This window comes from Callithrix jacchus, chromosome 5, assembly GCF_049354715.1.
Source record: "Callithrix jacchus isolate 240 chromosome 5, calJac240_pri, whole genome shotgun sequence".
Lineage (NCBI taxonomy): Eukaryota > Metazoa > Chordata > Mammalia > Primates > Cebidae > Callithrix > Callithrix jacchus.
The window spans coordinates 120644123-120666710 of NC_133506.1; the positions used below are offsets into that span (position 1 = coordinate 120644123).

The 22588-nt window shown below is 46.2% G+C and overlaps 1 protein-coding gene, 1 non-coding gene and 1 pseudogene across 3 annotated transcripts in view; all 3 read left to right on the forward strand.

The window, feature by feature from the left end:
* Positions 1-19041, forward strand: part of LOC118153855 (activating molecule in BECN1-regulated autophagy protein 1-like) — a 53621-nt gene extending 34580 nt beyond the window's left edge. The window contains 2 exon segments of the mRNA XM_078375433.1: positions 4066-4245; positions 18606-19041. Of these exon segments, the coding sequence (XP_078231559.1) occupies positions 4066-4245; positions 18606-18942 (517 nt within the window). The 3' untranslated portion in view covers positions 18943-19041.
* Positions 17036-22588, forward strand: part of LOC144582688 (cbp/p300-interacting transactivator 2-like) — a 42793-nt pseudogene continuing 37240 nt past the window's right edge. Inside the window, exon 1 of the transcript XR_013535937.1 lies at positions 17036-17105. The product of XR_013535937.1 is annotated as a cbp/p300-interacting transactivator 2-like (transcript). The remainder of the gene's footprint in view (positions 17106-22588) is intronic.
* On the forward strand, positions 17282-17472 carry LOC118154096 (U2 spliceosomal RNA). Its single transcript, XR_004744021.3, has one exon. It is a non-coding gene; the product is annotated as a U2 spliceosomal RNA (small nuclear RNA).

Consider the following 22588-nt stretch of genomic DNA (forward strand, 5'->3'; position numbering starts at 1 on the left):
CAGCACTTTGGGAGGCTGAGTCAGGCAGATAACTTGAGGTCAGGAGTTCAAGACCAGCCTGGCCAACATGGTGAAACCCTGTCTCTACTAAAAATACAAAAAATTAGCTGGGCATGGTGGTGAATACTTGTAGTCCCAACTACTTGGGAGGCTGAGGCAGGAGAATCACTTGAACTAGGGAGGCAGAGATTGTAGTGAGCTGAGATTGTACCACTGCAGTCCAGCCTGGGCAACACAGCAAGATTCTGTCTCAAAAAAAAAAAAAAAGATTTGAAAAGTTCTGAAGAGATAAAAAATAAAACAAAAATTATTTCAATGAGTTCAAGGTCTTCCTTTCACTGATGCTGATAACTGAGGACCAAGGGTGCATATTGATGGATATGACATTTATCCACCACAGCCAGATTTATGGATTCTGTTAGTGATCTAAAAAGGCACGTTATTTAAGCAACTCTAGAGCACATTATGAGGCTTTGCCAAAAGAAAAGGGTAATTTATAATTGTGGGGTTGGCAGGTTAGCAGTGTAGGTTAGGTAAAAGAAACAAAATGAATTTTGCTCTAGATTAAGAATTTTAGGTCTGCCTGGGAAAACCTGCAAACCAAATTGATTCCAGGAATATTAAGTGATTTTGTTGTTGCCACAGTTATGTCATGACACTAGCATTCTTTCTGAGATACTGGTGTAAATAAAGATTCTCCATTATTCTCTTAGTTCCTTTTCCACACCCTAGAAATGACAAACCTAAGAAGGATCAGGGGACATAAGGATTGATGACTTTAAAACAGGCAGGCACCTTAGATGATGAGCGAAGTAAGGAAGTTTATGTGAGTCTCTAATGATATTTGAGGATTATACACCCTAAATATAAGGGAAAGGAATTTTTCATATGTATCAATTACTTTGAAGCACTGAAATAGAGTAAGTCAAGAAAGACAGCAATAGGCATCTCATCCCCAGAACTTTTTTAACCTGGCAGTGTTCTACAAGGATACTTAAAGACCGTGATTTCCCCTCCTTTTATGTAATAAATCTGTTATTTATCCTACTGTGATCTTTATCACAGAAAGTGTCATACTTTGTGATACTGGTATTTTTACAGTTTTCCTTTGAACACAAAATAGGTTTTTTTTTTTTTTGAGAGGGAAGTATTTTTACTTGAAGAAAATTTAAGGGTTTATTTAAACATTTAAAATGTTCACTTGGAAGACTTCAGGGTTGTTTGATGATTTTCCAACTCTTTGTGGGAGGATGATTGTTACTACCTCATTACTGGTTGTTGAGTTTCTTTTTTCTTGTAGGCTTCACCCTGTAACACTATGTATAGGTCAGGGCCTTAGTAAAACACCTCCTCAGCATTCAGATCCTTAGCTTCCCTCTGTATATCTAAAAGGACAAGGCTAGGATATGCTTGTATTTGATAACTGTGACAGGAATCCTTTTTAAACCATTAATCTATAGTTTCATAGCTTGGGGAATTCCTATGCCCCTATATAAAAGGGCAGTCTTTTTATTATCAGCAGCATCAACATATGTCTACCTCTGTCACCAATAATATTTTTTCCATTACTTAGGATAGTCTATAAAGTGAGTACTTATGATCACTTTTCAGAATTGGTTCCAAATAAAAGGGTCTTCCTTCTCTTGAAAATTTTCTCCTTTTATATTCTTTTCTAGTCTGCTTGACTTGAGAATTTAAGCAACGATGCTTGATTTCTGCTGGAAGAGTTCTGCATGTCGGGCAGATATAAGAACAATGCATGAACACTGACTTCTGTTGGTTGAAAATTTAGGATTCTGTGATTCATCTTTGCAAAGTGCATGGGAACAGGGGCTCAAACAGATAACAAAAGTTCCTTCAGTTGAGGGTTTTAGGAACTAGCTCTTGTTCTCTGATTCTCTTGGCCAAGGGATCTGTGCCTCCCATGCCTGCTTGCTGTACAAAGATGTTATAATACTGACTCATTGGTGTTCACTGCAGCACATCATTCTGTAAAACAGACTTTTGAGTTCAAAAGATTGTTAGCTGGTCTGCTTGGGAATTCCATTTCCTGGTTGGCCAGAAGGCTACCACCTATGATGACAGACATTTCAGAGGCAGCCTGCGTTCCTCTAGCAGTTGACCGCAGTTGTAGATTTACTGAGGACCTCTTCGCAAGATATTTGCCGTTATTTTTTGTACCATTTGGATATAACTGTTCCTATTTCTATAACTGTTTCTATTTTCATTCTTAATCAGTTTTTTTTCAGATTTCCATTAAAAAACTGAAGATCTCTGCTTTTCTCCTTTTATATTCAAACATTATAGAAGTATATAAAATACTGAAGTCCCAGGAATCCTCATTAGGGTTTCTCTGCCCCCTTATAGTGTTTTTTCCTAGTAACAGCAACATATTTTTGTATATATTATTAGTGTATACAGACCATTCTTCAATTTTTCTCCCACTTCAGATTTTATTTTAGAGGACTTTCCTTGTTCGTATATAGAAATAATTTAGTGTCTTTAATTGCTACATGGTGTTTCTTTGTATGGATGTATTAATAATTTATTTAATTTGTTGCTGGGCATGTGGGTTACTTCCCAGTTTTTTTCACTAATGCTGACAATATTGCAAATGAACTTTCGTTTTTTTGTTTTTTTTTTTTTTTGAGACCCGAGTTTCGCTGTTGTTACCCAGACTGGAGTGCAATGGCACAATCTCGGCTTACCGCAACCTCCACCTTCTGGGTTCAAGCAATTCTCCTGCCTCAGCCTCCCAAGTAGCTGAGACTACAGGAGCGCACCACCATGCCCAGCTAATTTTTGTATTTTTAGTAGAGACGGGGTTTCACCTTGTTGACCAGGATGGTCTCGATCTCTTGACCTCATGATCCACCCGCCTCGGCCTCCCAAAGTGCTGGGATTTATAGGCATGAGCTACCGCGCCCGGCCTGAACTTTCTTATATATATCTTTGTAACCTTGTGTGTTTCTGTGGGATAAAGTTTCTAGTGGAGTTATTGAGTCAACGTGTGCCTGGGGCATGCTTTTAGTATTGAAATTTTTTAGTAATCCATTTAATATTATCATAGAAAACACTTTTCTTTTATTGTCCCTCTCCTGTTTTCAGTCCATAGCATGAAATTATAGAACAGTGTTGTGAGAGATGGCAGAAAACTTGACAAGGCAATGTGGAGGACTGTAGGGGACTCTGGAAGTTTTCATGGAGCAGTAAGATATTGAAGCCATAGTTTAAAGAATATAGATCTGGACTAATTATTTACAGGAATAGCCCTCATAAGGGAGAAAAAAGATGAACACCTGTCACCTTCCATATTGCCCAGTGCCCACGTAGCCTCTGATGCTCTGATTGTAAGAAATAGAAAAACAATCTCTTTTAAAGTTTTTCTGTTAGATTTTCTGTTCTCCCAAATATATTTTATTCTCAGTCTCAGTTCTGAATTTTTTTTCCCATGTTATAAATATCTATGATTATTCCATAAGGGAGAAAAAAGAGGTTCCAAGAGATCATTGTAAGGAGGGAGAACAAATCTGGAGCTATGTATACATGTTGGAGAAGAAAGAAGTCCTGGTGAAGATACCTGTGGAGGCCTTCTTTAATCATCTTAGGCTTACCATCTCCTGGCCTCCTTTCTTATCTATAAAACAAGATGGTAGATGATTGCTCAGGTCCCTTTCATGTCTTCCATTTTGTGTATGGATGGTGATCAAGGAAAAGCTGTAAATGAGCACAGCTCTGTGTAAAGAGCACCCTGAGGAGCTAAAAGTGTACCTTAAGAAGCTAGAAGGAAAGGTCCGGTGTTATTCTCTTGGGGAGGGGCAGCTGTTTCTCAGAAGATGTCTGGTTACGCCGCCTGTTTGCCTTATCTCAGGACAGAAACACTGGCCATAATCCGATAAGCATATTCTGCAGTGCAAACCTCCTGGTGAGTTAAATGCCCTTTAAGTTTCATGTCTCTGGAGTTGACCTCAGCAGGGAGATGCCATGGGAGAGCTGGATTGACTGCCTTTCACAGTATTCCCCACATAGTGCTAGTTTGTGTTTGTCCATCTCTGTCTCTCTCAGATTATCTCCTGCTGCATCCTATGCCCAGAGGATGATCCAGTATCTCTCAAGGAGAGACAGTATTCGCCAGCGCTCCATGCGCTACCAACAGAACCATCTCCGTTATTCCATCTCCTCCTCTTCCTCAGACAACCAGGGTCCATCAGTAGAGGGAACCGACTTGGAATTTGAGGACTTTGAGTAAGTACATACTCAGTTTGCTTTTTTCCCTCTCCTCTGAAGCTTGGAGTGCTTCCATGTTGGCCACTGTCAGAGCAACAATGGTGGATGTTCTTGCTCCCAGCTCCTCGGTTATTATTTATGAGTAACAGGATGGGGTGAGGGAGAGAGGGTTAAGATGCCCAGAGCACTCCCACCTCTGGCAGTTGCCTTGCTGATTCACTGGAGCCAGAGGACAGAGACCGCCCATTGGGCCCTAGGCCAGAATGCCAGAGGATGGTGGCTGCTGCCCCTCCAGCAACATTTTTATTTACCTTGTGCATGTTCAGTGACCATGGAAAACTTCTCATGGACTGTCTACCACATCAGGGAGGCTGGAGGGCTGGTGTTTTTTCTCCTAAGCAGAGTAGCTGTGGAGATGTTGTCTTCATTCTGAAATACTTGAATTTCCCCAGGAGGTGGCTTTTCTGTCTTACTGCCCTGATCAGACTGATTCGTTAAGATCCTACTCCCTGGCCTTAACTTTCTTCATCTCCCTACTCACACCCTCCACTCAGGAACTTTAGAAAGTTGTCTGTCAAATTAACGTGGTGGATTGAGAAGTGATTTCTTGCTTCTTTGGGCTTTTTGAGTTGTCAGTGGGGAGAGCCACTGGGGGGTGCACTAAAGGAGCAGTCAGCCCCAGGCTCTAGAAGTTAAGCTAGCCAGTCTTACTGCTGGGTTTTGCATTCTCTCACCTGCTGCTCCTGACTTTTCTAGCCATTCATCGTGTTTCCTTCCATTCCTGAAACTGAGCTTTCAAGGCCTGTATCAAATTGGACATTTGTTTCTTGTTTTGATTCCTTACCTTTTGGTATTGTCAAACATAAAAGCAAGAGAGAGGGAAGGGCGGTGAAGTATTGTTTCTTCCTCCTTTTTTGCTGTTGTTTGTGGAAGAGGACAGCCTATCAGTCATTGCCTCCCTGCCTTCCATCTTGACAGAGCAGGGTCAGGTCTGGGGCCGTAAGAGTTCTCGCCTCCTTCTCAGCCTTCTTCCTTAATTGAATGGATAGTTCCCTACAAGTCATCTTCCAACAAAGCTTTATGATGTGTTTGAGAAACCTCTTTGCCAGAAAGCACTAAGAGAGTGGACACAACCTTTGTACCAATTTGCCTTCCTGATGCTGTCATTAAACACACTAGCATTCGTGCTCTTAGAAGCAAAAGGAAAACTAAGTGGGAGGTTTATTTGTCTGAGAAAAATGTAAATGTGAAAGAAATGCAGGAATGGCCTGAAGCAGCAGTGGTGTGACAAATGGAGATGAAGTCATGGTCCTCTCTTTTCAATTGCAAGAGAAGAGCAGAGCTGCCTTCTGACTGTCAGCCTGTTCCTTCTCCCTTCTGTCCACTCTAGGGCAAGGTGGATGCATATATCACCAGCAAAAGAAACAGAGTGTCTCTGTTCCCTTAGCCAGGCAGATACTTGTGAAATATGTTCTCCTGTAGATACTATGGTTTTTCCAGCACCAGGATCTATTCAGGGAAGCACTTTAAAGGTACATGCCAAGGCTGCTGGCACTTAGTGTTGCTGAAAAGCCTGGGTGACTTTCTCTCAGTAATGCTGTGGAGCCCTGGGAGTCAGTCCTGTGGATTGCCTGGCCCTCTTTCTATGCATGCCTGGGAGGCTGTGTTATCTCTTTGCAATGGTAAAATATTCGGCTCATGCCTTCAAGCTGTAACTTGCCTTGTGACTTGTCCTTCACAAGGGAGTTCTGGGTTAGTTTAAAATGTTCTGTTCTTGTCTTACCTTCCCTTTCTTCTGCTACCACCTCCTCTGTCTCTCCCCTTCCTTCCCCCTCGATTTTCCTGTGTCAGACTGCCTCTTCCTCATGCTCCCCCCAGCCCACCTGTGTGCTCTCCCCAGCCCACTTGTGTGCTGTCCCCCACCCCTCCCCTGGCTTTAGCATGACCTGAATTTACATTTCCTTCTTTACCTTTCATGCACTGACTTTCTGTTTTTTCTTAGGGGGTCTTGTATTGCTCCCTGGTTAGTAACAATGGACTAATTTCTCTAATAATCCTTGGAAAGTTCCTCCTGGGGTGTTTGCCTTTGTTTTTGGGCTGATGTAGACCAGAATCTTGTTTTTAATAGCAGCTGTGGATTAGTCACCTCAACATTAGTAGTCCAGGTCTTCTAGTAAAGTATGTTGCTAGCTGGTTGAAACTATTCTTTCTCTGTCTCCTTCTCTGCCCACCTCCCTCTACTGTAAACTGAATGCTGCTTGTGGTTGCTCCAGTTCTCTGAGTGTCTGTGTGCTCCATGAGGAAGGAGAATAACAAGGAATGTACCAGCCCGTTTTAATTTTTCTGCCTGAATATTTTGCCTTAGCTTTGGTAACTAGAAGGAAAGTTAGAGAGAGGCTTGTGTGCCACAATTTGTAGTTTTTTCAGGTACAGAGGGACACCCAAGGTAGATATGGCAAGAAATCCTCCTAACAGTTAGGTTACCATTAAGACAGATTGTTCCTCTGTTTGGCATCCTCACCTTCTCAGCATTTCATGCTCCTGCCTTTGCTACCTCACTTTGATGACCTCTCCGTCTGTTTGCTAAGTCATAGATCATTTGCCATTTTTAGGCTCATCACATCCAGGTGTATAGTGTTCTCAGAAAACCAAGGGAGCCATTACTCAGAGCCCATCTTTTGTGGTTCTTTTCCATTTGACCAAATCAGATATGTCTAAGGTTAGAGGACAGGAACAAGCATATTTAGTGTCTGACTTTTATTGTCCTGCTGATTTAAAAACCTTTTAAAATGATGTATAGCCATTTTTGAGCCTTTCCACAAGCTTGCTGTGGAGCACGACCATTGAGATTTATCTCTTGGGAGGGTGGCTTTGGAGGTTGGTCAGCATCAGGTTAAATTTTCTGTTCTGTTGCGATCTGGATGAATGACCATCTTCCCAGGAAGGCATCTTCTCCTGCCATTCATCTCTGTCAACAGTAAGGATTGAGACTGCAGAGTCCCTGTGTTTATCAAAATGCACAAACAGGACATCCAGAAACCTGCTGTCGGCAGGTCTCTCCTAAAGCCCTCAGCAGCTGTCTTTGCATAAAAATGTTCATTAGCAGGTTAAAGATGTGGCTGCCCGTGACATTGCTGTCTGTCTGCGTTCAAGCCCAGACCACCTACTGGAATGGCAAATAAGTATAAGGAAGGCTTCCATTTTCATGTTCGCCATCCCTTTGGAAAGAGAAAGGGGGTTTTTATAAAGCCCAGGTTAAGTGCTATGGCCTGTAGTTGCTAAGACCACAAAAGAGGTGGTGTGTGTGCTTTATGACTATTATTCCAGCTATGCTTGCCCTCTTACTCATTTTATCTGTTAATCTAAATGTAATTATAATTCCAGAATCATCCCTAGCTCATATTCCTGCCCTGCCTGCCTCTTTTTGTAGCTGCTCTGCTTTCTGAGACAAAGCAGAAGTAGCAAAGGCTTTGCTAATGACAGTCAGACTAGAGAAGCTTCGGATTACATCAGTCACAAATATCTCCATCATGTATACCAGCCACTGAATAATTACGTTCAGCTTGTTGAAAACTGTTGCTAGGGCCAGGTGTGGTGGCTCACACCTGTAATCCCAGCACTTTGGGAAGCTGAGCCCAGGAGTTTGAGATCAGCCTGGGCAATGTAGTGAGAACCCCGTCTCTATTGAACAAACAAAAAATGTTGCTGGCATCTTATTTACAATTTTGACATGCAGGCTGTACTTTGGATTTCTCCGTGGGGGAAAAAAAAAACATCTCAATGAGAATTCTAGTTTTTTAGCCTTAAGATGAATTCTCTTTAGGTCTATTAATTAATTTTCTTAACTCTTCTAATAAATCTGCTTATGTTTGAGTCCTCTTTTCCCAGAAGTCCACATTATGACCAAATGGAGGCACACCTTGTTTTATTGTGCTTTGCTTTTGTTGCGCTTTGCAGGTACTGTGTTTTTAACAAATTGAAGGTTTGTGACAACCCTGCATTGAGCATTTAGCATCATTTTTTCCAACAGCATGTGCTCATTTTGTGTCTCTGTCACACTGGTAATTCTTGTAGTATTTCAGATGTTTTCATTATTATTATATCTGCTATGGTGACCTGTGATCTTCAATGTTACTGTTATAATTGTTTTTAGGCACCGTGAACACACTTATATAAAACAGCAAGCCTAATTGTAAATATTGTATATACTTTTTTTCTTTTTTTTTTTGAGACGGAGTTTCACTCTTGTTACCCAGGTTGGAGTGCAATGGCACGATCCCAGCTCACCGCAACCTCCACCTCCTGGGTTCAGGCAATTCTCCTGCCTCAGCCTCCTGAGTAGCTGGGATTACAGGTACACGCCACTATGCCCAGCTAATTTTTTGTATTTTTAGTAGACACGGGGTTTCACCATGTTGTCCAGGATGGTCTCGCTCTCTTGACCTCGTGATCCACCCACCTCGGCCTCCCAAAGTGCTGGGATTACAGGCGTGAGCCACCATGCTCGGCAGTTTTTATTTTATTTATTGTTATTATTGTTAATAGAGATGTCCTATCTGTAAGCCACTGCACCTGGCTGCAGTTCGGATTGTTGAAAGACCGAAAAGAAAAACGTAGATACTCAGTGGCACACAGTGGGCTCTGAAAACGATACCCTAAAATGAAGGTCTTGGCCGAGCCTGGTGGCTCACACCTGAAATCCCAGCACTTTGGGAGGCCGAGGCAGGCAAATCACCTGAGGTCAAGAGTTCGAGACCTCTCAATGGTGAAACCTTGTCTCTACTAAAGATGCAAACATTAGTCAGGCATGGTGGCAGGCACCTGTAAGACAAGCTCCTCGGGAGGCTGAAGCAGGAGAATGGCTTGAACCCAGGAGGCAGAGGTTGCAGTGAGCTGAGATCACACCATTGCACTCTAGCCCTGCTGGGGGACAAGACTGAGACTTTGTCTCAAAAAAAAAAAAAAAAAAAAAAAAAGGTCTCAGTAGCAGCCTCAGCCTCAGCAGTAAAGTTTTCTGTGACTCTCTCCTCCTGTCTCTCAGTCCCATTCTCCCTTGAGACACAGACACTAGAATCTCTCTTCCCCAAGGCAGGTCATAGAAACGAGAAGCCCTTTTCCCCCAAAGCCAGCCGACAAGCCTAAAAATATTACTCTAATTTTCCCTCTGTCCTATCTGTAAAAACTGGCCATAAAGAAATTACCTGACCTACTTTGTTTGACTGTTGGTCATAAGATCCCCATTATTCAGGCCAGGTGCAGTGGCTCACGCCTGTAATCCCAGCATTTTGGGAGCCCGGGGCGGGTGGCTCATGAGGTCAGGAGATCAAGACCATCCTGGCCAACATGGTGAAACTCTGTCTCTACTAAAAATACAAAATTCTTCAATAAACTAAGTGTTGATGGAACGTATAAAGAAAAAATACAAAATTCTTTACTTAATTTTTGTATTTAAAAAAAAAGAAAGAATATAATACAAAAATTAGCTGGGCATGGTGGCGAATGCCTGTAGTCCCGCTACTTGGGAGGCTGAGGCAGAAGAATCGCTTGAACCCAGGAGTCAGAGGTTGCAGTGAGCAGAGATTGAGCCAATGCACTCCAGCCTGGCGACAAATCCAGACTCCATCTCAAAAAAAAGGGTGGGGGGGGGGCAGCTCATTAAGTATTAATTCGTATGATCACAAGGTCCCACGATAAGCTGTCTGCAAGCTGAGGAGCAAGGAGAGCCAGTTCATGTCCCAAGACTGAAGAACTTGGAGTGTAATGTTTCAGGGCAGGAAGCATCCAGCACGGGAGAAAGATGTAGGATGGGAAGCTCGGCCCATCTCTCCTTTCCACATTTTTCTGTCTGCTTTGTGTTCCCGGGAAGCTGATTAGATTTTGCTCACCAGATTAAGGGTGGATCTGCCTTCCCCAGCCCACTAACTCAAATATTAATCTCTTTTGGCAACACCCACACAGACACACCCAGAATTAATACTTTGTATCCCTCAATCCAATCGAGTTGACATTCAGTATTAACCATCACAAGTCCACCCATTGTCAACTTGAACCCGTACACATTTTCTGAGATCATACATAATCTTCAAATAAAGACAGTAACGAGGTCATAATTATGCCTAACAATGCAACTATCCTTCATACAACTGGAAATGCACCAATCCCAGCCCAGATACGATTACATAAAGTTAACAATGCTTAAATGCTGATATGAAGTCAATAAATCTTATGTCACATGATAAAGGAAATAAAATGAGGATATTTTCTTAGGACAAGTGTATACATGCACAAACGTGTTTTTAACAAAAGGAGGAAATACTCATGACAATTACATTCCTCATTTGTGTAGCTGGTCACTTGGTTGTAGCTAGTACTGACTACCTTCTTCTCCTACCCATTCTGTATTCCCTTTGCCTTCAGCAAGCACCTCAGCGGGTTGTGGGTTTTTTTTCCTGGTGGAGAGATACAAACCTTCATTCCGGAAGGGTCTGGACCATTTGTGGTCCTGCCTGGATGGGGCTGATGTAGTTTCCCATTGACCTTAACCACAGGGCGTGGTAATTCCGAGACACCCCGATGGTTCTCCTGTATTCCATGCATGCTCTTCCTTACCTTCATTATGGAGTAGTAGGTTGATTTTATCTTGATACTCCGGGCCAATCACCCCAGCCAACACTGTGACTCCCTTCTTAGCCTGTTGACTTAAAGGTATGCGGAGCCCAAAGTGTCCAGGTGGCATCTTAACTTCTAGTTTAATGGAATCGTTGTGTCTGTTGGTGGCAGCGTTCTCCCCTCTGACACTAAGACCTCCAGGCCAGCAGAACATAATTATTGTGGGAAAAGGAAGCAAAAATTTTGCTAGTAGATCACTAGGGGTGATGGTGAGTGGTGCCCACTCCCACTCCCACTTCCACCCTTTACTCCTGGACTCGTGAATCCTGGCTATGGGAGAAACAGTACCATATGTTGGCTGCTGATTCAGAGCATACACAGCCTGCTGGAGAACTTTGCTCCAGCCCTGCAAAGTATTGTCACCTAGTTGGTATTGTGATTTTGACTTCAAAAGGCCATTCCACCATTTTATCAATCTATCTGCTTCAGGATGATGAGGAATATGTTAAGACCAGTGAATTCCATGAGCATGAGCCCTCTGTCGCACTTCTTTAGCCATAAAGTGGGTGCCCCGGTCAGAGGCAATGCTGTGTGGAATACCACAATGGTGGATAAGGCATTCCGTGAGCCCACAGATGGGAGTCTTGGCAGAAGCATTGGGTGCAGGATAGGCAAACCCGTATCTGGAGTAAGTGTCCATTCCAGTGAGGACAAACCTCTGCCCTTTCTATGATGGAAGAGGTCAAATATAATCAATCTGCCACCAGGTAGCTGGCTGATCACCCCAAGGAATGGTGTCATATTGAGGGCTCAGTGTTGGTCTCTGCTGCTGGCAAATTGGGCACTCAGCAGTGGCCACAGCCAGGTCAGCCTTGGTGAATGGAAGTCCATGTTGCTGAGCCCATGTGTAACCTCCATCCCTGCCACCATGGCCACTTTGTTCCTGAGCCCATTGGACAATGACAGAGGTGGCTGGAGAAAGAAACTGAGCGATGTCCACGGAATGGGTCACGCTATCAACTTGATTATTAAACTCCTCCTCTGCTGAGGTTACCCAGTGGTGAGCACTCACCTGGGATACAAATATCTTCACAGTTTTTGACCACTCAGAGAGGTCCATCCACAAATCTCTTTCCCAAATTTCTTTGTCACCAATTTTCCAATCATGCTTCTTCCAAGTCCCTGACCACCCAGTCAACCATTGGCTACAGCCCGTGAATCAATATGTAATTGCACATCTAGCCATTTCTCCTTCCCTGCAAAGTGCACAGTCAGGTCCACTGCTCAAAGTTCTGCCCACTAAGAAGATTTCCCTTGGGCCAGGTGCGGTGGCTCACGCCTGTAATCCCAGCACTTTGGGAGGCCGAGGTGGGTGGATCACCTGAGGTTAGGAGTTCGAGACCAGCCTGGCCAACATGGAGAAACCCCATCTCTTAATAAAATAAAAAAACAATTTCCCTTTACCACTGTCCTTCAGGGATGTCCTAGAAAGGGGCTGTGGTGCCACAGCTGTCCACTTTTGGGTGGTCCCTGTATATCATGCAGAACCATCTGTGAAGCAGGCCCTCGTCTCCTCTTCCTCTGTCAACTGATCATAGGGAACTCCTCAGGAGGCCATCGGTGCAGGTTGGGGTAGAGAAGGCAGGGTAGCAAGAGTAAAGACCAGGAGCATTTGAGCCACTTCCTCACGTAACTTACTTGTGCCTTCAGGACCAGCTTGAGCCTGATCATGTATGTACCACTTCCATTTGATGATGGAATGCTGCTGTGCATGCTCCACTTTACGGCTAGATGGGTCAGAAAGCACCCAGTTCATGACTGGCAGTTAAGGTCACATGGTGATTTCATGACCCATAGTTAAATGTGCAGTTTTTACCAAAGCCCAGTAACAGGCCAAAAGCTATTTCTCAAAAGTAGAGTAGTTATCTGCAGAAGATGGCAGGGCCTTCCTCCAAAATCCTGGAGGCCTCTGCTGTGATTCACCTATGGGGGTTGCCAAAGGCTCCACACAGCATCCCTCTCTGCCGCTGACACCTCAAGCACATTGGATCTGCCGGGTCGCATGGCCCAGTGGCACAGCAGCTTGCGCAGCAGCCTGGACCTGTTGCAGAGCCTTCTCCTGTTCTGAACCCCACTTGAAACTGGCAGCCTTTCAGGTCACTCAGTGAATAAGCTGGAGTAACACACCCAAATGAGGAATCAGTTGCCTCCAAAATCCAAACAGGCCCACTAGGTGTTGTGCCTCTTTCTTGGTTGTAGGAGGGGCCAAATTAAGCAACTTATTCTTTACCTTAGAAGGAGTATCTCCCAAGGCCCCACACCAGTGGACCCCTAGGAATTTTACTGAGGTAGGTGGGGCGAGGTGGCTCACGCCTATAATCTCAGCACTTTGAGAGGCCAAGGTGGGTGGATCACGAGGTCAAGAGATCGAGACCATCCTGGTCAACATGGTGAAACCCCATCTCTAATAAAAATACAAAAATTAGCTGGGCATGGTGGTACACACCTGTAGTCCCAGTTACTTGGGAGGCTAAGGCAGGAGAATCACTTGAACCCAGGAGGAGGAGGAGGAGGAGGAGGCTGCAGTGAGCCAAGATCGTGTTACTGCACTCCAGCCTCGTGACAGAGTGAAACTCCACCTCAATCAATCAATCGATGGTCGGTAATGTAGTAGAGTCCTTCCTCAAGGGGATCTGGCCCCCCTTTCATTCGAGGATTTCTGGGTCTGTAAACTGGCTCTCAAGTCTGGAAATTGATTGAGAGGCCATGATTCTTTGTTTTTATAATTCAAATTAGTCCTTGTCCATTTGATGTAGAAGTTTTCTGTTTGTATAAATTAAGTAGGAAGGCAGTGGGCTTCCCATCAATTTCACTACTAGGAACACCATGATTAGCCAATGCCAGAGCTCTATACCAATCGACTATTCTGATTGCCACTTTGCTTTTTCTGCCCTTTACTGTAACTACATCCACCTTGCCTTTGACGGTTGAGTGCTGCCACTTGGCCCCTACCACCTCTGGATTCAATTATTCCCATTGTATTTAAGTGTTGTGGTTGAGTGACTGCAGCTCCCACCGTTAGATTTGACATACAGAGAAGAGCAATTACAGGGCTCTTAAAAAATGCAGGTGCTAAGGCCGGGCTCGGTGGCTCATGCCTGTAATCCCGGCACTTTGGGACGCCAAGATGGGTGGATCACGAGGTCGGGAGTTCAAGACCAGCCTGGCCAAGATGGTGAAACCCCATCTCTATTAAAAAAAAAAAAAAAAAAAAAAAAAAAAATGTAGGTGCTGCCCTCACAAATCTATTTCACAAGGCATTGATCAACGGTGTATCTTCTGGACCCTCCCAGCTGGGATGAGTAGGTCTAAAGTAACTAATCAACTCCACCATCCCAATCTCCCTAAGCCTTTGGATCTCTTCCTCTACATTAAACCACGGGAGATCAGGCATTTCCAGCTTGCTCACAGTGGGCCATCGTTTGACCCCTATTTCGGCTAACCAAGCAAATAAACTACTAGAACCTTTTTTGAGGGGGGCAAATTACAGGCTTGAGCTACCGCACCTGGCCTCAATTATTTTAATCTTTGAATAACTTCAGAAGTCTGGGGTTCCTTTTTTCTTTTTGAGACGGAGTCTCCCTCTGTAACACAGGCTGGAATGCAGTGATCTTGGCTCACTGCAACCTCTATCTCCCAGGTTCAAGCAATTCTGCCTCAGCCTCCTGAGTAGCTGGGATTACAAGCAGGAGCCATCATAACCAGCTAATTATTTTTGTATTTTTAGTAGAGACGAGGTTCCACCATGTGTGCCAGACTGCTCTCCTGGACTCAGGCCTAATCTACCTGCCTCGGCCTCCCAAAGTGCTGAGTGCTGGGATTACAGGTGTGAACCACCCTCCCGGCCGCCATCCGCGTTCATGGCAGATGGTATTGTGATATAGCTAACTTAAGTTGGAACCTGTATACTGCCATCTTATAAAAGACAAAAATGTTTCCATTCTCCTCAAGGACTGCTAACCTTGGTTTCTGTAAATTGCTGGATCATTTGCAGGATGCAAAGAGAGGTAAAGCAGCATACCTTCTCTTAACTGCCAGAATTGCTGGCCTTTGTTTCCCAGAGTAAGCACCCCCAGATCATTCCATCCTGGCGCCAAGCCACTGAAAATCTATGGATCCCACCCCTACCCAGACGATGTGTAAATGAATGCTAATCTTAGCATCTGTGAACCCTTAAATAACAATCAGAATGTCAAATAGTCCCCTGGCTCTCGAAATGTCTGGAACCCCCTCACCCTCCTCTCCGCCCAGAAGGTGATTTCAACCCACTGGCCCTCGGAATTTCTGAAGCCCCTCACCCTCGTCTTAGCCTGGGAGGTGATTGACAGCTTTCATTCCCATCTCCACCCCCACTCCCAAGGTGGTTTTGCGGGTATAAAAAGGTCTTGTCTCTCTTCTTTCGGGGCCACGGGTTGGAGAGACGCGAGTCCTCCGTGGTCGCCGGCAATAAACCCTGCAATTTGGCATACTTTTGTTCTGGTGTTGACTTTCTGCGCTAAGTTCAATGCAACAGTATGCTGTAGAAAGATCCTCGTTGGGGGTCTTGTTCTCTTTTGAACCCACTCCACAAAATCTCCCGTTCTTTTTCGCGGCACTCCACGACGCTGCTTTTGTCCAGGTTCCTAAATCCAATGGCCACTTGTCAAGCCCCAACTTCCTTGACCCATCGACAGCTTTCCACATAGTTGAGCGTTCCCTGGATCCAGACATACCTTCTGGGCTTGGTTTCTGGAACACCCAGCCCTCCTGGTTTTCCTTCTGCCTGTTCCTCCTTGATTTGGAGAGCCCCAGGGCTCATTCTTCGCCCCTCTGCTGCCTTCCGGCTGCACATTCTTTCTGGTTCGGAGGCACTCCTCCAGACTCACGGTCTCCAAAGAGTCCCAGCCTGGAGTCCAGAATGGCACATCCAGCGGCCTGGCTGACACCTCTGCTTGGCCGTCTGGCTTGCCGCCTCTCTAGCTCTTCCTCTCCAAAACCGATCAGGACATCCCGCGCCCTTCCCCACTCCCTACCCGCAACCTCCCAGCCCCCCAACCCCGAGCCCACAAACCTAGTCCTCGCCCAACTCTGAATGCGGCAGTCACTCTGGCTTACACCCTTGGAGCCACCCTCCACTCCTTTCTCCCGCGCCCATCCCAGCTGTCCGCAAAGGCCGTCAGCTCTGCTTTCAGAGTACAGCCAGCATCTGGCCACCTCTCGGCCCCCGCGCTGCCCCACCCGGGCCCAGGCCCTCGCTGCCTTCCCGTTTCTCTGCCCAGGCCCCAGTAGCCGTTCCCAGGGAGGTGGTGGTCGCGCTCACGGCGCCACCGCCCCCCCTCAGCGCGCCCCTTCTGAGGGAGGGGAGCCCACGAGGCCCCGCCAGATCCGACGCCCTCCGGGGTCACCTCCCGGACCCCCTCCCCCCCCGCCCCGCGCCACCCCAGCCACTCGGTCCTCCGGGCGCACACCGGGGCTTCGGATCCGGCGGTTCCCTCTGCGTTCCAGGCGCCTCGCCTCCTTGCCGGGCAGAAGCGGCTTCGCAGCGCCACACACGAAGCGGAGGGGCCGGTTTCCGAAGGCTCCGCCCAGGCCTCGAACCTGGGGGAGGGAGAGCTTCCTCCCCGGGGCTGCGCCCTCGCCTCCTCGAAAACTCGCCGGGGCAGACGGTGGAGAAATGGCGAGAGGGGCGGAGACTAAGTACCTGTCTCCTTGTGCTCAGCGACACAAAAGATGTCATCACATGTCTATAACAAATAACGAAGCAAGCCCAGCAAGGTGACTTCGGCGGGGGGGTGGGGGGGGTAGAAATACCGGTGCTCCCCAACAATTCTTTCAACGGATGTGTGAAAAAAAAATGTGTAAAGAAATGTTGAAAGCCAGCTAGGTCAGGACTGAAAGAGGAGGAAGGGGGAGGAGGAGAGAGAGAAGAAGAGAAGAAGAAGAAGAGGGAGAGGGAGGGGGAGGGGAGGGGAGGGGAGGGGAGGAAGAAGAGAGAAAGAGAGAGATGCTAGAAAGAAAAGCCTCCTAGAACGTCTTTTTCGTTTTGGGCTTTTCCTATTGAGGTGCCTAGAAGCGGAAGGAGTTTTCCCGCGATCCCGGGGATTAATAAACGCTTTCCGGTTCCGTGGCAGGCGAGCTGGCAGGGAGAAAGGAGCTCGGCGCCTGTGGGGCGGGGCATGCAAATTAAAAATGGCCGTTTCGCCCGGGAGCTATGGGAGCAAAAAGAGAAAGTAAATATCCCCCCAAACTTGTAACCGTATTACTTATACAACGTTGCAAATTGTAACAATGAGTACCGTGTGAAGGTAGGGAAGAGAGGGCTTCTTTACTTGAAGATGATATTTCTTACCGTGAGCTCAGGGTGAGTGGACGAATGTGAGTCGTGGCCTGCGTGGCGGTAGTGGTTATCGCTTCTCGGCCTTTTGGCTAAGATCAAGTGTAGTATCTGTTCTTATCAGTTTAATATCTGATACGTCCTCTATCCGAGGACAATATATTAAATGGATTTTTGGAGCAGGGAGATGGAATAGGAGCTTGCTCCGTCCACTCCACGCATCGACCTGGTATTGCAGTACTTCCAGGAACGGTGCACCCCTTCGGGGGACACAATCTGTTTGCAAAGTTAGACGAATTTTGCGGCGTGGGCTTGTTTGGTTATTCCAATGACCTTCTGATGTTTCTGCATAAGCGTTCGCCGGTTTCTTGGTGGGTTCGTGGCCGGCTCCTGAGAAACGCTTCTGCTGTACAGCACCAGGGCTTTGGAAATGCTATACTCGTTTTCTGTTTCTGGGTAGGAAGCCTGTACAATTGTTTCTGGAAGGTTCTCACATCCTAGCTTGGCAGCCCACTGCTGTGGGGTCCGCTACTTTTGCCCACCCTCAACTTTAAACTTCTTTCTCTTCCTTTTTCCTTTTTTTCTTTCTTTCTTTCTTCTGGAATACATAGGTATACATGTGCCACGGTGGTTGGCGGCACCTCTCAACCAGCCGTCTAGATTTTAAGCCCGGCGGGCATTATGTATGACGCAGTTGTCCTCTCTCCCCTCGGCCCCCAACCCCCTTCAGGCTCCAGTGTGTGATGTTCCCCTCCCCTGTGACCATGTGTTCTCATTTCCACTTAGGAGTGAGAACATGTGGAGTTTGGTCTTCTGGTCCTCTGTCAGTTTGCTGACAACCACTGCTTCCAGCTTCACCCATGTTCCTGCAAAGAAACAGTTGGTTAGGATTATACCTGATCTTTATTTGACTTTTTCATTCCAGCCCGGCAGGAAAATACCAGGTACCTTGCCTAGTCCCTGTGAATAAGAAAGGTGCTTTGGCTAGAAAAAGGAAACCTCATCGGTGGCATCTTTCAGTTAGCCAAGAGTGGGGAGGACTTTTTTCTCGTGGTTTGCATGGGAGCTTAACTGCGGTAGAATAAAACGTCAGTTACATTGCTAACGTCTTGACTCCAAACCTTGGCTCCAAAACAGCATCCCAGCACCCACCCACCCACCCAGGGCTTGAGGGAGCTCACTGCCCTGAAGCAAGGGACATAAACCTGGCTGGCTCTAGAGTTTAACACTGGTACACCTCTAGGGCCCTGAGGGAACATAGGTGCTACCTACCGGGTAGTGGATATAGCAGGACCTTGAGTGAGACCAGTGCTGTGCTGGGTTGGAGTGTGAACCCGCACAGTACCGGTTGGTGATAGCCACAGGGTTGCTTCTGTCTCCTCACCCCCAATTCCAGGCCTTGCAGCACAGAGAGAGACTCCGTTTGGTTTGGAGAAACTAAGGGGAAAGAACAAGAATCTCTGCCTGATAATCCGGAGAATTCTTCCGGATTTCGTCCAGGACCACCAGGGCAGTACCTCTACAAGTCTGTGAGAATCACACCATTATTGAGCTTGGGGCACACATACCCCTGGAATACCCGAGGACACACAGAAACAAGGCCAGACTGGGAAAAATACAATAAATACCGAACTCTTTCACGTGAAGACAAAACAAACATCCATGATGGGCATCAAGACCATCCTAGAGACAGCGGACACCAGTACTCCAAGATGGCTCGGTCCTACCATTGAAGGACAAGAAGCTTCTGGAGGTCAAACTAGGAGAGCTGCCAAGCTGGATCTTGATGCGGGACTTCAGCCCTAGTGGCATTGTCCGAGTGTTTCGAAGAGGTTACTACCAGTACTATAACAAAGATACCAACGTGAAGAAGGGCAGGATCGCGGGGATTACCATGGTGCTGGCATGCTACGTGGTCTTCAACTACACCTTTTCCTACGAGGAGCCCAAGCATGAGCGGCAACGCAAGTACCACTGAAGAAGACAAGCTCTGCACTCCCCTCCACGGCCTTCTTGGCTTGAGCCCCTCCATAAGGAACACAGTCTCGATTATTGCTGAAGCCTTTCATATCCTAATGGAATTAACCTCGAAGTAAAAGATGACTGGTTAAAAACAAACAAACAAACAAAACCATCCTAGAGTTGGCCGGGCGTGGTGGCTCACGCCTATAATCCCAGCACTTTGGGAGGCCCAGGCGGGTGGATCACCAGGTCAAGAGATCGAGACCATCCTGGTCAACAAGGTGAAACCCCGTCTCTACTAAAAATACAAAAATTAGCTGGGCATGGTGGCGCGCGCCCGTAGTCCCAGCTACTCGGGAGGCTGAGGCAGGAGAATTGCTTGAACTCGGGAGGCGGAGGTTGCGGTGAGCCGAGATTGCGCCATTGCACTCCAGCCTGGGTAGCAAGAACGAAACTCCGTCTCAAAAAAAAAAAAGATAGTCTGGTGGCTCTTCATTAACCCCTTTCTGGGAGCACTGAGATCTTGTAACTAGGAAATTGCTCATGATTAAGGGCCCCCATTTAAATCTTGCTGACCTCACACCAAAAAATTAAAGGAACAGTAATCTTTCCAAAACTCCTATGAGAATACAAAAATAGTGGGAGAATGTAGACTCATACAGTTTCCATTCAAGGTCTAGAACTGAATCTCTACTCAGGTCAGGTCAGTTGCAGAACGAAAGACATGGGCTTTAGACTTAAGAAGACTTGGGTCTGAGTTCTGATGTCACTGCATAACAACAGCTCTAGATCTCAACTCAGAACAAACACATATCAAATAATTTGGAAGATTAAAAGAGATGATGTACAAAATGCCTGTCACGGTGCTATTACTGTAACCAGGAACCTGCATCTGAGTCTTCACAAAAGGTCATCCGGGCCTATGAAAACAACAGGAAGCTGAAACTCTATAAACTCTATAAACGAGTTTATTTCCCTTCTAGCTTCCCTAGTTTTTAATCTATAAAATATGGACTTTATCTGCCTTTACCTGCCCCTAGGGTTGATAGAAGGGGAAAAAAAGAGAAAACAAATGAGAGTGTGGTTTAGAAAGTAATACTCGTAAAATGAACTTAGAGTGGTACGATAATAATAATTTTTCTGGCTAACCCGATGAGGGATGAAGGTGGTGAGGGAGGAAGGCAGGGAGGGATGATAGGGTCCACTCCATTTATGCAAACCAACGGTTAAGTAGCCTGGATCTGAGAACACAAGTTCATGTGCCTTGGGTGCCTATCTGAAAGGCCTTTGACAGGACAGCCTCCAGAATGGAGAAGACAGCAGCACGTGCGCTCAACACACACACACACACACACACACACACACACACACACACTCTCTCTCTCTCTCTCTCTCTCTCTCTCTCTCTCTCTCTCTCTCTCTCTCGTTAATAATTTTCCAGGTGTTGTGGTGCTGAGAAATGTGTCTAGGTAGCCGATGGCGCTCTTCCAGAATGGCCTAGCTATGGTCCTGAGGTCAAATGCGCCCTTTACAGACGTGGAAATGGTTCAGGTTTGAGGCACGGGACTGCCTGCCTGTGGCAGCTGCATTAGGAACCTCCTACACCCTTCCTGTAAGACTCAACTCCAAATGTTAGGAATTCATAGGGCTCCTTAAATCTTTGCTCTTATTAAAAAATAACCCAATGAAGTTAATGAATTTCTCTCATAGTCATCTGGAGTGTGGCTGCTTGGCCTCTGGATCTCCTCCTTGCTGGCAGGAGTCTCAAACAAATTCGTGGCTGCTGTTCTCCACTCAGCCTCAATGGGCATGGAGATGGTAATACCACTCTTTCTCCTTTGCACCTTATCAATGTTTTGTTTTTAAATCAAGCAATGAGTTATGGTGCCTTCATTCTTTCCCATGGAAGTTTTCACCTTCTCAGAAGATAACAGTTTCTGTCCAATTTACAGACTTTATGGTTAAATACAACTTGTCATTTAACTTTTAACACTAAAAGGACAATGTAGGTGTGATTAGACAGCAGTGGCTGGGATCACTTAATCTGTTTAGCTTTCCTTCTCCCAGCAGAGCACACCCAGAGTTAAGAAGGGATGAGGGTTGATTTCAATCAATGCAAGAGGGGAGCACCTTGGTTTTGAGCCTGTGGTAGCTCTACATGGGCCTCACAACAAAGTCTTCCCTAAAACTACAGTGATTTGTAATTGTAAGGAATGGGGCCAAAGGGCCAAAGAAAGCATCCTTACAAAGAGGAGAATAAGAAGACTTGAGTAATTAGATGCTTAAGTGGCTGGGCTGGGTTTTTTAAATGGGGATCTGAAACCAAAGAATAAAAGGCCTCTTTCCTAGAAATGTTCCAGACCACGAGGTAACAAACAAGCCTCTCATATGTCCCAAATTTACCTCTTATCATTTGTTGCTGCAGAGGGATTAATAAGCAAATATTATCAATTTGCTTCTTAGTATAGGAACTTCCTTTGGGAATAAAACCCTCAATATAAAAGACGAACCAGGCCGGGCGCGGTGGCTCAAGCCTGTAATCCCAGCACTTTGGGAGGCCGAGGCGGGTGGATCACGAGGTCAAGAGATCGAGACCATCCTGGTCAACGTGGTGAAACCCCGTCTCTACTAAAAATACAAAAAATTAGCTGGACATGGTGGCGCGTGCCTTTAATCCCAGCTACTCGGGAGGCTGAGGCAGGAGAATTGCCTGAACCCAGGAGGCGGAGGTTGCGGTGAGCCGAGATCGCGCCATTGCACTCCAGGCTGGGTAACAAGAGCGAAACTCCGTCTCAAGAAAAAAAAAAAAAAAAAAAAAAAAGATGAACCCAGCTTAGGTGAGACAAGGTCACAGAGAAACTGGAGACAAGTGATTACAGGGTGAGAACCCCGACCTTGCTAGCCACTTCAAACTTCTGCGGCTACAGGAGTCCTGGGGGCATCAATGTGTCCTACGGCACTCCCCTCATGCTCAAGTCCTTAAACGGTGCCGAAAGGGCAGCGCTCAAGTGCACATCTCCAATGTTTGGGTATTAGGCTAAATCCTGCTTTGTGGCAGAAAGCCAGAAAACGCCGCATAAAGATCAGCAGCCTCCAGGATCCTGATAAGCATTTGCTTGCTTAGAACACTCTAGTGTGGAGTGGGAAGGAGGGAGATGAGGGCAAGACATACAGAGGGGATGAGAGCACGGAGGGTGCAGGATGGGAGGTTAATCACTGATGCATAGGCTGAGAGGTCATCTGGTCCAATCCTCCTCATTTCACACATGCCCGAAACTAACGGACACTTTAGCAATGAGAATCCGGCCCATTTTGAAAAGCACTCAGAGATGTAGTGTCTACCCCTTTCCCTGGCCAAAGCTGAACAGCTCTCAGTCCACCGTACTGAGGTGAAATACCTCTCAGAACCCTACAGAT